The 15,658-nt window shown below is 52.1% G+C and overlaps 1 protein-coding gene across 6 annotated transcripts in view; it reads left to right on the top strand.

Moving 5' to 3' along the window:
* CNTN5 (contactin 5) overlaps positions 1-15,658 on the top strand; it is a 3,106,629-nt gene that overhangs the window by 2,826,449 nt on the left and 264,522 nt on the right. For all 6 annotated transcript variants that reach the window (XM_069639123.1, XM_069639125.1, XM_069639124.1 and 3 more), the window contains one exon: positions 11,686-11,756. In XM_069639123.1, the coding sequence (XP_069495224.1) occupies positions 11,686-11,756 (71 nt within the window). The remainder of the gene's footprint in view (positions 1-11,685; positions 11,757-15,658) is intronic.

The raw sequence follows: 15,658 nt of genomic DNA, 5'->3' as shown, positions 1-15,658 counted from the left end.
CACCACACCGTCACATGAAAGCACAATAGACAAACAATTTCAAACTATATTAACTAGTTACACTAACTATGAAAAACCTACATTACCTATTTAAACTAACTATCAAAATGAAACTAAACTAACTAAACTAAAAGAAAAATCAAAAATGGCCACATACGACCCGGAAGGGGGGGCAACCAGTAGGGGGGAGGTACAGGGTGCTGCTCAACACCCACATGCGATGATGTTGAGGGAAAAAAAAACTCCATGGGCACAACGCCTGCACAGCCCGACCTATGTGGGAGATAGATTGTCGTCTGAGTCTGGCTCTTCCTGGAAAAGAGGACATGGCACAGTAGCCTGACCACGCCTAGCCGCAGCTTGCCCCCCGTTGGCAGCAAGTCTGCGGATGGGTGAGCCTGGTTCTGTGCGGCGATCACACGTAGGTCTGTATGCAGAACCTCCCGTGATACAGTGCTTCCTCTTGCAAGGTAGCATGTGTAACACAGAGTTCATCCTGCAAGGCCTGGCTGGACAGCTGCTGTACCTCCCGGCAAGCATGTAGCTCAGCTGAGATGGTACGCTCAAGCTGCACAAACCTCTCCTCTGCCCGCTCCCTCTGGGACATCAGAAGGACACCCAGAGTGGATCTGAGGGAAGCATACTCTTGCCTCTGGGCCTCCATGTGTGCCTCTGCGTGAGCAGCAATTGCTTTACGCAGAGACGACATTTCAGCCTGCTGTGCCCTGTCTGAGGCTGCCATGCCCAGCCTGTGCGAGCGGACCGTGGACTGTGTCGCCTGCTGCTGGAGAAGCACTTGCCTAGCATGGGGAGCACGGATTGGGCCACACGCTCCATGCTCTCAGCGATGTTCTCCATTGCTGTCTCCTGCCGTTCAGAATTGGCAGTCATGTCTTGCTCCCACTCAGTATACTGCGGTTGCGCGCAGCGACCGTGTTACTGGGCTTGACCCCTGCGGGACCCAAGGACTGGGTGTCCTCGTTGTGTTGGCACCGCCCGCAGCTGCACGACTACATGCCCCCGTTGACGTGATGGCCCAGGCACATCAGTGACTGGTACGGAGGGTGACACTGCGTCCCGATCCACTACAGGCGGAGGTTCCAAGACTGTCTGACCCTCAGTGCAGGTGTCACGGACAGAGGAGTGTCCACATCAGAATCACTCACTCCTGACATATGGACCTGATGCTCATCCAACTCGACATGGACGTCAGAGTGGTCATCAGGGCTGGATTAATTGCCAGCCAGAGACAAGATGGACTGTAGCTTATGTGGGTTTTTGTGGCCTACCACCCCCCGACCCCCACTTGTGCCGGGTTGCTGTAGTGATGACAACCCTGTGACTGGCATGACAACACCATCCTCTGGCTCCATTGCGTCATCATCTGAAAAGTAGAGAGAAAAAAGGTCACTACACATGTTGGAAGCACACAACATACACACACAGACACCAAACACATCAATCAGACATGTCACACACAAAATAGAACCTGCCATGCATGCTGGGTCAAGTTGAAATTGCTTCTGTGATTAGGCATGTCGAAAGGTGTCAGTTTGCACTGTTGTGGGTCGATGCAGTGCAGCAAATATGTATGTTACTCACTATCTACATGTACAAGCACTTCATGATGTGTGTCAGAAAATGTGAAGGCAGTGCAAGGTCAACTTCAGGCATCACGTGCAATGTGCATTCAATGGGTAGCATGTCTACAAGTAAACCACCCCTCCCCCCAAGTGCAAATACAGGGATGCCTAGCATGGTATCAAAAAGCTGAACATAGACCTGTGTATTGACAGACAGTGTTAACTAGCATCAACTGCATCATGTGAGTCAAGTGACAACACAGCAAATGATCATGGGACAGTAAGCAGGACACATGATGAAACCTTTGGAGTACACCCACGTGTGAAGAAGACACTACACCAGTTGGACAGAGTCATTGGCCATTGACCCACACAGACCGTCACACCCTAAACATGTGTGTGACGCAGGACTGAGCCACAGTGGAAATGGGAAGGCTGATGAAATGCCATGCAATGTAGGTCCCCCTGGACTCCTACTACAATGATCATCCAGTCAAGGACACAAAGGGGCATGAATGGAATACACATGGAGCATGAATGGGCACTCATGTCCCTGCTGGGCATCTGACCTCTGCACAGTCCAAGTGAGACACCCTTCATCAAGTACAAAGGACACACAGCATATGTCTGGCAGATTGGCTGCTGGAAGTCAGCATGTACACAGGACGCATGAACAGGGAAGTACTCAATGGCAAAATCGAAGCATACCAGTGTTAAGGTGGAATTGGGGTGCAGAGGAGGGGTGGAGGGGCAAGGGAGCATGCTTACATGGAGTACCCGCATGCAGGCACAGGACATATGCACGTCAGTCATGCTATGACATAGTCCCTGGGCTGAGAGGAAGGTCACCCCACGCTACATGCTGAAGGGCCAGTGAGCTGGAACATGGACTTGAGGGGCATTCTGGTGACCAGCATGTGAATAGGGTGTAATAGTGGTGATGCGGACAGTCCCCGTCCGCTCCACATGTCCACCATCCAGCAGAGCAGACATGCATCAGGGAAGCATTGCATTACTTGCACATCAGAACCATGTACACGTGACATGTAGTGGCAGTCATGCACAACACATCACACAAGTGAAACACACATGTCCACAACAAACATGCAGCAACACTCACTGGACTGGGCATCAAAGTCTGCATCTCTCCCACTCCTTCGACGGATTCAGATGGTATGAACTCTGCAACGAGTGACTCATGCAGAGTGAGGACTTCCTCCTCAGGTGCAGGTCCACTGCCAGTCACCAGAGTCAAGTTGTAATTTGAGGCATGCTTAGCCTTAGCGCTGCGTTTGAGGTAATTCCAACACTTTTTGCACTCTTGTGCCATGCGCACCTCATGGCCGAATGCACTCACATGTTCTACAACTTGCTTCCAGTGGGTATCACGGTGGGAAGCCATAGTCTGACAATTAGGACCCACTAGCATGTCATGGCTGTGGCCCAGCACGTAGTCCACAAGGCAGTCCAGTTCCTGGTTGCAGAAAGGCTTCTTCCCCGACGTGCTGGAGGTCATGGCTGTGTGTGGGGTCCCAGCCTGTGCTGCAGGTGCAACTTTCCTCCTCTTGGATTGTGGCGCAGACCCTGGCTGGAAAAAGGCCAGTAGCACCGGTGGATTGAGCCAAGGGAGTGGCAGGTGGAGGGTCGACCAAAGGCCTGACTTGCGTCAGTGGCAGCTGGGTGCCCTCTAATGGGCCCTGCGCAGCAACATCCGCTGTGGCAGGGTCATTGACCACGACTGTCCTGGTTGGCAGACTCACAACCGGGGTGTTGTTCGCTGCATCTGCCCCTGCACTTGCCAACATTCGGCTAGTCGGGGCAGCAGATGACATTACTGCCCCAGGGACACGTGTCTTGGTCAGAGCAGCCCTGCGTGCACATACGGTTTCCCTCCTGGCATGTTGGAAATCTTCCAAGGGCTCTTCAAGTGCCAACACAGCCTGCGCTGGCAGACCCTGAGCCTGGGTGGTGGTGTCCACAGCTGCACCTGCAGCTACCACTACCCTTGAGCCTGTGGCAGTCGATGAAACAGACTGCTGGGTCACACGGGTGCCAGATGCAGAAGCTGCATCTCCCGGAACCACAGGGGGTGGTGGCAAGACGGCACTGATACATGGCACAACATTGTGCTCAAGTGGCGCACCCCTGCCTCTTCCCCCTCTGCGGCCACCCTGGACACCCTGGAGTCCCCCTACTCCCTGGTCACCCCAGCCACGTCCCTCACAACGCCCGCCACGAGGAGGACGCCCAGCTGAGGTGCCCCTCACCTTTGGTGGCCTCCCAACCATGGCACAGATGGAGTAGTGTCGGCTCAGATAGAGGAGTGCCAATGGGAGGTGTACACCACAATTGTCCTGGGCAATTGGGGTGAACGGGGTGGGATGCAAGATGTTAACAGCCCCCCTGCACCTGCAAGGCTGTATGTGACCCTGGTGATGTAGTGACGGGTCATGCAACGCTCAGGCACCCCAAAACTGCAGTAAACCTGTGCACGCAACCCTGCAGCCTGTGCGTGGAATCAACATCCCGCAGTACACGGTGGCACCCAGTAACTTGAAAAATGCGTACGCGTGGGACACACAGGCTACTATGACCTCGAAAACGGGTGCGATACACAGGGGCACCCGCAGTGGGAAAAATAGCGTGCGCGACTCACCGCCTGACTAGCGTGATAATGAAAAACACGCGTAGCCAATAACCCCACCAAAAGAAAAGATATGTCCTCGATCCGCTGTGAAGTCGTGATGGCGCGCGAAACAACACGAAGCAGCAACACACATCGGTCTCCATGAAAGGCACGTACAGCGAATTGCTGGCCCCGCTCACCTTCCACTCGTGCTGAGGGAAACGCCCATGCGTGTCACGTCACTTACCCGTAGGCCCTTTCCTCGGATTACATGCAGTCACACGCGGACGTGCAGTTTTTTCACGTGCACTGAACCACTATGCCCACGTCACGAGGGAAACGCCCACCCACGTAACGTCACAGATGCGCTTACGTGCTAAGGGCCTTTCCTCGAATTACACGCAGACGTGCAATTGTTTCACGTGCCAAAACACTCTGTATCAAGCTGGCCATGCAACAACACACGGAAGACCACGCTCCTGCCCAGAAGGCCGAATTACTGCCCCCCCCGAGCCCCGAGCATGCTCCCACCTGCCATCTGCTGCTGCCTGCCTGCCTGCAGCCCACGTGCCCTGCTATTATTGTGACCACCCCTGCTGGAACTGAAGACTCCCAACTGGGATACCATCGCTCCACAGCCCAGCCCCAGGACCCAGTTGCCCGCCCACACCTGCCTCTGGGGTTGCCATGTCGGGCACACCACCATCTGGCACCACTGACAACCCCCAGCCAGAGAGGCAGAGGGCCACCAGCTTCAGTGCCAGGGAAGTTGGTGTCCTGGTGGAGGAAGTCCTGGGGCAGTATGATGCCCGCTTTGGAAGTTCTTGCGCCGACTATGAAGGACGGACCAGGATCTGGATGGACATCATGACTGCCATCAACGAGGAGGGGGTGGCAGTCCGCGACATCAAACATGTCAAGAAGCGCTGGGAGGACTTCAGGTCCAGGACTCTCGACAAGGCCTGGCGCCTCTTGAAGGCAGCGGATACCAAGGCGCGCCGGGGCCACCTGTCCGACCACCAAATGAGGGTCCTGGAATGCATATGCCCAGCGCTCCACATCCAGGTCCTTGAGAGCAGACCCGTCTGGAGTCGAGCGGTAAGTGTACATGCATACTGATTGGACACTGTGCGTGTCGTGGTGTGCCAGTAGTGTGCAGGTTGCACATGTGTTTTTGTAGGGCCATGTATGGATGTGTATGTACAGAGGCGTGAGGCTGACACATGCGAGTCCTCTCATGTGTGAGACACATGGATGGTGTATGTGTGGGTAAGCATGCAGGCCAAATGCAGATGTAGGAGCACACATGTTTGAATTACTGTGTATGTATGTTGGCATGGTTGTGGTGTCACACATGGATGTTGGTTCCAGCTGCATGTATCTGCACTGTTTACATGTGCATGTGTGTGTATTTGACAAGTATGCAACTGTGATGCAACATGGATGCATGTGACACTGATATGTAGAAGGCTGAATGCCAGATGTGACATGGATGTCGATCTCATCACTGTGACAGTTGGTGGAGATGTACATATGCATGTAAGTGTGGTGGCGTGTGTGCATGTCTTGTGCACTCCCTGTGTTTCATGTGATGTAAGGCTCACCTTTGGCTGCTCATGCTGTTGTATGTGTATGGATGGTGCTGCCTGGTGCAATATTGCTGTGGAATTGCTCATGTGTGTGAGTTGAAATGACATGTGTGTTGGGGATTGTGATGCCATGTCTGAAGTGTGACGCTGCCACTCATGTGCAACTGTCATGTGTGTATCAGTCCATTGTACAGTGCCCTGATGACTTTGTCCTATCTCTCCCTGGCTTCAGCGTCAAGTGATGAGGAGTGTGGAGAGGGTGCTGTGGAGCAAGGCGGCAGGGATCGCACCGCCAGCCGGAGACTCAAGGCCCGACTCCCCTCCCAGGTTGTCATCTCGTCAGGGAGTGAGGAGTCCGGTTGCCGCATCCCAGGCTGCAGCTGCCGAGGGTAGGTCCAAGAGGCGGAGGTCAGAGTTGGACTCCTCAGCAGCAGAAGGGGCAGCTGAGACCCCAGAGGGTCTGACGGAGGAAGATGGCATGGAGTCATCCAGGTTGGTGGTGGGTATGGTGGAGGAGGAGGTCGTGGAAGGGACAGACACAGGGTCTGGAGGTGGGGATTCCACTGGTGCTAGTGGTGCAGTGCAGGGGCAGGGACAGTAGGCAGCACAGGCCGCTGCGGAGGTGCCTGTGTGTAATCCTGTCCCCGATCCTGTGACTGCATCATCCTGCACCAGCAGGGATGCCTACGTCCAGACCCGTTTTCAGGGAGGGGATCCGCTTACAACAACTGGCCTTCCTCTCCCTGCGGATGTGGCTATCCGGACTGGGTTCAGCCTGTCCTGAGTGGGATGGCATTGAGTCAACGGGGCATGCGAGGTGACCTGCAGTGTTTTCGTGAGGACACTGTACATCATCTTGAATGCCTCGTTGGCCGTGTTGACATACTGGGACGGGTCACCAGGGCCGGATTCCTCTATTTGCTCGACCTTCTTCTGACCCCCTCTTCACCTGAACCCCCTATGCACCAGTCGTCCTCCATGCCATCTTCCCACCCATGTATCACCTGGGTACCCAGTGGAGCTGCCTCTGACCCTGCAGCCAGGCTGGTGGAGGACACATCCCTGCCACAGTCGGGAGTCGGACGTCCAACAGGAGTGGCCACCTCAACAACTGCACCCCAGCCGGAGGAGGACGTGCAGGCAGCCAGGGCACAGGCACAGGCACAGCAGCAGCAACAAGGTGGGAGCCATGATGGCTCGGGGTCTTCAACATCGGAGGGACAGGCATCGGCCAGAGGGCAGGAGGACCCAGCATTGGAAGTGTCTTCCGTGTGGCAGCGGTTGGGCCAGGCCATATATGCAGAGCGGCAGCGGGCGGAAGAGGCCCGGCTCACAATGGTCAGGGCGGAGAACTCCATGCGGAGGGCTCTGAGGCGGGCCGAGTGCCTCGAGGCAATTCGCAGGGAGTTGGAGGTCCACATGTCACCGTCCCTGCGAACCCTCGGGGCCATGGAAGAGGACCGCCCCGGGACATCGAGAAGGAGTTCGATGATGCCCTGGCCCGGGAAATCGGGAAGTGAGCCATCGGACTAGCCCGCTGTCATTGTAAATAGTTTTTAGAGTTAAGTTTCCTTTTCCTTTTCCTTTGATTTGTGGTGAATGGACTATGCTACACACATTTGTATATAGTTTTTTTATTAGGTTGTTTCTCAGGTAGGTTTAATTTCCTTTGTTGGTCTCATGGACCCTTGACAATGGATTGAACATAGTTGGACAATGGATTTATTTGAACTTTTTATTTGATTTTGAACATGGATTAATGGATTTTTCTTTTGGACAATGGATTGTACATAGTTGGACAATGGATTAGTTTGAACTTTTTCTTTTGATTTCAGCATGGATAAATGGATTTTTCTTTTTACGTTTCCTTTGGATTTGCATTGGTGGAGGGAGAGTTTGGACTATTTTTCTTTCGGATTTCTTTGGATTGGTTATACTTTTCATTTACTCATCTTTTGCACATGTTTTTCATTTCATGTTTGCTATTTTTTTATGCTTTCATTTCATTGCTTTATTTTTGTACATAATACATTTTGATATTTTAGTTCCATGTGTGGGGTTCGCTCATTGGGTTAATGCATGTGAAAATGTGGGTTTACCCAATCAATGCCAACCAGTGTGTGTGTGTGACCGACATGTGTTGATGTACATAGTTGACTTTTGGTGTGTGCCTTGAGATAGGCATGTCATTGTGGGGTGGATTGGGAAATCATTACGTCTCAAGAATGGGGTGGCATGCTGTGGTATTTTGGTGTAGAAGTTGGCCATGATTGTGCATCTTTATTTCATGTAGGGGGGACATGAGTGGGGGCCTGCTGTCAGGTGCCCCTCACTGCTGGGGGTGCAGGGGGACATGAGTGGAACATGAGTGGGGGCCTGCTGGCAGATGCCCCTCACTGCTGGGGGTGGGGATGCAGAGGGACATGATTGGGGGCCTGCTGGCAGGTGCCCGTCACTGCTGGGGGGTGGGGGTGCAGAGGGCCATGAGTGGGGGCCTGATGGCAGGTGCCCCTCACTGCTGGGGGGTGGGGGTGCAGGGGGACATGAGTGGGGGCCTGCTGGCAGGTGCCCCTCACTGCTGGGGGTGGGGGTGCAGTGGGACATGAGTAGGATATGAGTGGGGGCCTGCTGGCAGATGCCCCTCACTGCAGGGGGTGGGGGTGCAGGGGGACATGAGTGGGGGCCTGCTGGCAGGTGCCCCTCACTTCTGGGGGGTGGGGATGCAGGGGGACATGAGTGGGGGCCTGCTGGCAGGTGCCCCTCACTGCTGGGGGGTGGGGGTGCAGGTAGACATGATTGGGGGCCTGCCTGCAGGTGCCCCTCACTGCTGGGGGATGGGGGTGCTGGGGGACATGAGTGGGACATGAGTGGGGGCCTGCTGGCAGGTGCCCCTCACTGCTGGGGGGTGGGGATGCAGGGGGACATGAGTGGGGGCCTGCTGGCAGGTGCCCCTCACTGCTGGGGGGTGGAGGTGCGGGGGACATGAGTGGTGGCCTGCTGGCAGGTGCCCCTCACTGCTGGGGGTAGGGGTGCAGTGGGACATGAGTGGGACATGAGTGGGGGCCTGCTGGAAGGTGCCCCTCACTGCTGGGGGGTGGGGGTGCAGGGGGACATGAGTGGGACATGAGTGGGGGCCTGTTGGCAGTTGCCCCTCACTGCTGGGGGGTGGGGGTGCAGGGGGACATGAGTGGGACATGAGTGGGGGCCTACTGGCAGGTCCCCCTCACTACTGGGGGTGGGGATGCAGGGGGACATGAGTGGGGCCTGCTGGCAGTTGCCCCTCACTGCTGGGTGGTGGGGGTGCAGGGGGACATGATTGGGGGCCTGTTGGCAGGTGCTCCTCACTGCTGGGGAACATGAGTGGGACATGAGTGGGGGCCTGCTGCCAGGTGCCCCTCTCTGCTGGAGGGTGGGGGTGCAGGGGGGTATGAGTGGGACATGAGTGGGGGCCTTCTGGCAGGTGCCCCTCACTGCTGGGGGGTGGGGGTGCATGGTGACATGAGTGGGACATGAGTGGGGACCTGATGGCAGGTGCCCCTCACTGCTGGGGGTGGGGATGCAGGGGGACATGAGTGGGGGGCCTGCTGGCAGGTGCCCCTCACTGCTGGGGGGTGGGGGTGCAGAGGGACATGATTGGGGGCCTGCTGGCAGGTGCCCCTCACTGCTGGGGGTGGGGGTACAGGGGAACATGAGTGGGACATGAGTGGGGGCCTGCTGGCAGGTGCCCCTCACTGCTGGGGGGTGGGGGTGCAGGGGGACATGAGTGGGACATGAGTGGGGGCCTGCTGGCAGGTGCCCCTCTCTGCTGGGGGGTGGGGGTGCAGGGGGACATGATAGGGGCCTGCTGGCAGGTGCCCCTCACTGCTGGGGGGTGGGGGTGCTGGGGGACATGAGTGGGACATGAGTGGGGGCCTGCTGGCAGGTGCCCCTCACTGCTGGGGGGTGGGGTTGCAGGGGGACATGAGTGGGGCCTGCTGGCAGGTGCCACTCACTGCTGGGGGGTGGGGGTGCTGAGGGACATGGGTTGGTGATCATATTGCAACGTGACATGTGGCTTGGCTGGGGGGCATGCCCATGGTGGATGGGCTGCCTGCGGGACATGTCCAGGGGTGCAGGGTAGTCCCCTGTGGTGTGGGCTGCCTGCAGGGGCCGTGGATGGGGTAGAGGGGACACCTGGGAGGACCCACCCTGCCAATTCACGTGTGGGACTCCCCGCGCACCACACTGGATACACGTACCCCGCTCTGAGAGCAAAATCGCGTGTGAAACTTCATGCGCACCCCCGAAATACATGTACCTCGCTCTGACTGCGAAATCGCGGGTGAAACTTCTGACAGCGAAATCGCGTGTGAAACTTCACGCACACCCCCGAAACACACACACCCCGCTCTGACAGCAAAATCGCGTGTGAAACTTCCCATGAACCCCAGTAATACACGTACCCTGCTCGCACAGGGCAAATCGCGTGTGAAACGTCCTGCGAACCCCAGTAATACACATACCCCACTCGCACAGGGCCAATCGCGTGTGAAACTCCCCATGAACCCCAGTAATACACGTACCCCGCTCACACTGGGCCAATCGCGTGTGACACTTCCCGCGAACCCCAGTAATACAAGTAACCCACTCGCACAGGGCCAATCGCGTGTGATACTTCCCGCGAACCCCAGTTTTACAAGTACCCCGCTCGCACAGGGCCAATCGCGTGTGAAACTCCCCGCGCCGGGGTGTACATGTATTCCGAGGGGTGCGCGGGGAGTTTAACAGGCGTTTTCGTGGTTGGGGGCCTGTGCGCCATGTACGGGATTTGTGCGCTGTGCATGGCGCACGGGGAGGGGTTGGGGCGTAACTGGCGCTGCTGCAGGGTCGCTGCGCAACTCTGCGCCAAGGCTGGTTTTGGTTGTTGAAATCCATGAATACGATGTGCACGGAAATGGATTTTAGCGCTTGCGGCTGGCGCAGAATGTCGCACGCGCACATTGTGCGCCAGCCGCGTGCGCCACTTGTGCGCTGGATTCTATGAATTACCCCCTAAGTGTGCTTCTTCCATAATTATTCACTTTGTCAATACTTGTTTGAATGTAGGCCCTGTTACAGAAATCCTATGTCTGCTTCAAGAGAGTTCTAAAAGCATACGTGCTGATCTGCTTTCCTACAAAGTGCAAAGTTCAAGTAATTTTGATTTATCGCACTTGCGTTTGCCACTGCTGCTTCTTGAGTACCACTGGTGAAGAATGCAGTGAGCACAGCGAAATGGACCATTCTCTCATTCAGTCTTGTAGTACGTCATTATCACTGCGCTATGTCTGTGTAGGGCAGTGCTATAGCACAGGCAAACAGTGCAACGCTCCCAGTATTAACTGCTATGTCCTGTGCGTTGCTGTAGTACCTGTACAGAAGGACTTTTACTGCAGTGTCTTCCCAAGCGCATGAGTAAAATATCATGACATCCAACAGACGTTCTGCATGTATTAGTATGATAATTGGACAAAGTTTTGTATCCCTCACAACACAGAGTCTGACCCCTAAACCTAACTGTTCCGAAAATCTTCTTAATAGGCACGCAGACGTGTTTGCAAGTTCTAAAGCTGTGAATGTATTTCTCTTTCTCAGAGTTTTTGGGTTGTGAAGTTGTGTTATCACGCGATATTGATGAATCACAACTAAGAGCTACTAGGCCTGCTGAAAATTATGTTGTTTTTTTTTTTTCTACAAATGACGCTTAATTTTATTTTACTTAAGCTCTGGGCTTCTTGCTCTTTTTCTTGTGTTCCATATGTGCCATTAACTTCAGATATTCCAATGTTATCCATCCACACATAGTGTGTCTCTGACAAATAATTGTATAGCTCAGATATTCAGACCTGCTTTTCTGTTCTTTAAACAGTGCCAAAGACAGCTCCAGCAAATGTTAGCGGAGGAACCGGAAGGAGAAACGAATTAGTGATAACATGGGAGGTAAGTGGCTGTTTCATCCTCCATATTCAAACCCCCCTTCCAGTGCTTAATTTGTAAGGAAATAAGTGCCAGGGTCCAAATATTGTCTAGCACGCCTGTGACACACCGGGGTGGACACCACCCACGCCTGCCTCATACAGTGTCAACATATTTGTGGTTAAAGCTGCATCTCCCACCAGTTCATTGCAGGTGATGAATGATCTGATTCTGGCAGTGTCGATATAACATATTAGCTGTGGCTTGGAATAACATCTTTAAAAAACACTGTGATGCGCGAGCCCCTCAATGGAGAGCTGAACTAGTGTTCCTGTTGAATAACCATGACATTAGTCTTGTACTTCTGTGCCCATAAATCTTTATTGTGTTAGTTTCCCATATGTTGACACGTGATTTGACCGTGCATGGGTCTTTTTCAAAACTGTGCTCTATTATCTTCTTTTTCTCTTACTGAATAATGAGGAACTTCTCACTGACAGTTTTGTATGGGATAAAAATTCCCTTACACCGGTACTAACGTGTCCCAATCTTACTGAAGGATAAAATGCCCCGATGGTGCTCCGCGTGCTTACAAGCACCATCATGGCAGACTATAGACATGATCATTTATTAATCGTGACTCTAGAACACAGAAAAACAAAAACAACTTTTATGATTGTCTGATTTGAGTCCATGGGCCTCATTACGAGTTTGGAGGAAGCCATGCCCTTCACAAGGGCATGGCTGCCTCCAAACTAGGATCCGGGTCCGTGGTCTCTGAATGGGGAAATACCGGACCATTCCGACTTTGGAGGGCCCGGTATGTCCCCATTCAGAGAACCCGGACCATCCCCATTCCCATTGAGCCCCTGTAGGGCTCAATGGAATGGGGAGCATGCTAACAAAGGGCCCGTTAATGACAGGCACATTGTTAGCATGCTGGTACCCTCGCGGGACCCACAAAGGACGTCTGGTCTGACAAGACATCCAGAGCAGGTCCCGCGAGGGGACCTCGTAATGAGGCGGTACGGGGTTAAAGGTGCCAGCACCGTTAACCCCTTACTGCCGCACTTGTTATGATGCCCCATGTGTTTTTTCAGTTTCTAAATTCAACTTTTGTGTTTTCATTAGCAAATTGTATTTTATACTTCATGTTGTTTCAATTCTGTTTGTTTCTTAATTTCTTTGAAAACTTTATTTACTTTATGCTAATTCAAAATACAATGTTTACCTCTTTGGAAAAATATTGGTTTTAAGTTTTAGGTATTTTTCATTGAATTGATACCAGTCACTATTTACTGGATTACTATCAATAAATGATGATATATTCAGACACGTGCTTAGTTTTATTTTAACTTGTGTCTCCTCGAGCGCATCATTAGATGAACCCATATGAATAATGACAACAAAATGAGTTGTTTTTAGTGTGGATTCGTTTCTCTTTGTTTAACACTAAAAGCACCATCGTGTGCAAGGGAATTGTTGTCCATACAAAACTGCCCCAGTTAAGTTCCTCATTATTCAGAAAGAGGAAAAGAAGACCATTAAAAGCCCACTTTTGAAAAAAGACCAATGCACAGTCAAAACACGTGTCTACATATGGGCAAATAACACAATAAATATTTATGGGCACACAAGTCCAAGACTAATGTCATGGTTATTCAACAAGAACACTAGTGCAGCTATCCATTGGGGGATTAGCGCCTCACCAAGGTACCAAAGTAGAACTATTAGTCATATTAAGGTATGGGTACCTGCCAAGACCGATAGCCCACAAGTTCATACTATTCAGCAGTTAGCACAAAGTGACAATGTATACCCTGCATCAGGAGACTTTTCTTTAAAACACATCATCGTTGACATTGTGCTCGAATTATATCAGTAGCAAGTGGAACATGTTGACTATCTAACAAAAGTCAAAAGGGAATCCATGGCAATTTGATGGACACATTCAGGTAAAATCATTACTGAACTAATGACTTTTCCTGTCTAACACTGCAGTGTGGTCTTCTTGTATATGTTGCCACTTGTGACAGGCACTCCTCTCCGACATTGGTCTTTTCTCTGACCGTGTGCCTATGTTGGGCTGCTCACTAGTGACTGTCATGTTGTTGGCAACCCACCGTTCTGTGGCAGTGCTGCTGGTTAGTAAGGTAGAGAATTTGCCACCATGCTGGCTGAGCGGAGCAGTGTGCAGGCATGACTAGCATGAGTGACCAGCATTATCTCCTTACAACTCATTGGTATTCATGAAAATGCATAATTAGCTACGACCTGCCAACCTAGGCCACACTGTTTTTGCTTGTTGAGTTACTATGACAATTGACAATTTAAATAATAAAGTTGCCAAAATACCACAACTTAATAAAACTGGGCTCAGAAAAAAGGTTCCCTGGGCTGAGCCTTCGCAAACACCCACACAAATTAAGCACTGCCCCTTTCTCTGTTAACTAAGAGAAGCAAAGTCGCACCAGTGATATAGCCAAGGTCTTTGTACACAGCGAGCCGTTACGATACCTGGAGGCATCTCTTTCAGTCCAATGTTATCATTGTGGGGTTTGCATGACTTGATCCTGCATAATATTCATCCACGTCTGGGCATAACCATCCCACTTGGGGTGACAAAGCAAAACAAAGAGGTGGTGGTGTGGGACTAAGCCTGATTTGCATATGGTCTTCTCCCTTTCTGTAATGTTTTGGCAGGCAAACAATGATGGTCTGGAGGGTTGCCCAGCGGGATGCCAGAGGTTAAAATTAATTCTAAACCTTCCACCCATCATCTCTTCTGTTTTTCTTACCACCAACAACGTTCATTCTAGAACAAGACTCTGTGAAACGATGATCGAAATTACCACCAGAAATAAGATCTGCTCTGAGCTTTGAAAATGGAAATTACCACAGTCATCAGGTGCTGCCGATTGTCCTATGTGTGGCGAGCACAGACGTTTATAATGTTAGAGCCTATGATATGTTTTCCTGCCAGTTGTATTTATTTAGCTGCTGGAAAAGTAATAAAAAATAGGTCCCCGGTAGCTATATTTTCACTCGGCTAGACACCCAGGTTTATTGACGATTGAAAGCTAATCTCAGCAGAGCAGTAATTTACCACCGGGGGGATTACTTACATGATAAAGGACTCATTTTGTTTCCGGGCCCACTCCATTCCAATGTATTCCACCTCAGGACACACCATCGGATCTGTCTCCTTTCTCTGGCGAGGACCAAGACAGATGGACGCTCAACACAGATTACGCAGAGCCCCTCAACGCAACCTACTGATGAACACATATGAAGGCAGCATGAAATTAACAGTTAGAATCGCAACCTTTATGTTTTAAAACCGGTGTTTACAACTGATGTTCAGATTCAGATGGCCACAACTGTATCTTTACTGCAACGTATGTGGCAAAGAAAAGTGCAGGAAATGCTAATTCAAACAACATTAATTTCAAACAAAATTCACACCCCATTCCCTGCCTCATTCAAACACACATTCATGCAACATTCACTTGCTTACTCAAACACACATTCATGCAGCATTCACTCGCTCATTCACACATGCATGCACCAAACCACTTATATGTCATATAATTGCTCATTCACAAATGCATGCATACATACATACATACACACATAAAAACATACACATATAGCATTACATGAAATACATTTGTCACTTACCTGAGCCTCGGTTCAGCTCGTGCTCCTGCCTAATGCCGCCTCCTGTGACAAGGGCCCCCTGGCTTCCGCTCACAAGAACTGGGACCAGGAAGCACGCCAGATCATATGTGGAGCCACAATGCCACTTTTCCAGCACCCCATTGAATCTGGATGCACAGAGAAATGCAGGAGTACCCCTCAGGAGTGCTCCCTCTCCCATTCAGGCATGTAGTTGGGCAGTGTGTATCCCCGGGAAAGTAAAGTGT

Source organism: Ambystoma mexicanum, chromosome 7q (genome assembly GCF_040938575.1).
Source record: "Ambystoma mexicanum isolate Mex_15411 chromosome 7q, UKY_AmexF1_1, whole genome shotgun sequence".
Lineage (NCBI taxonomy): Eukaryota > Metazoa > Chordata > Amphibia > Caudata > Ambystomatidae > Ambystoma > Ambystoma mexicanum.
This window is presented reverse-complemented; position numbering and strand designations above follow the sequence as displayed.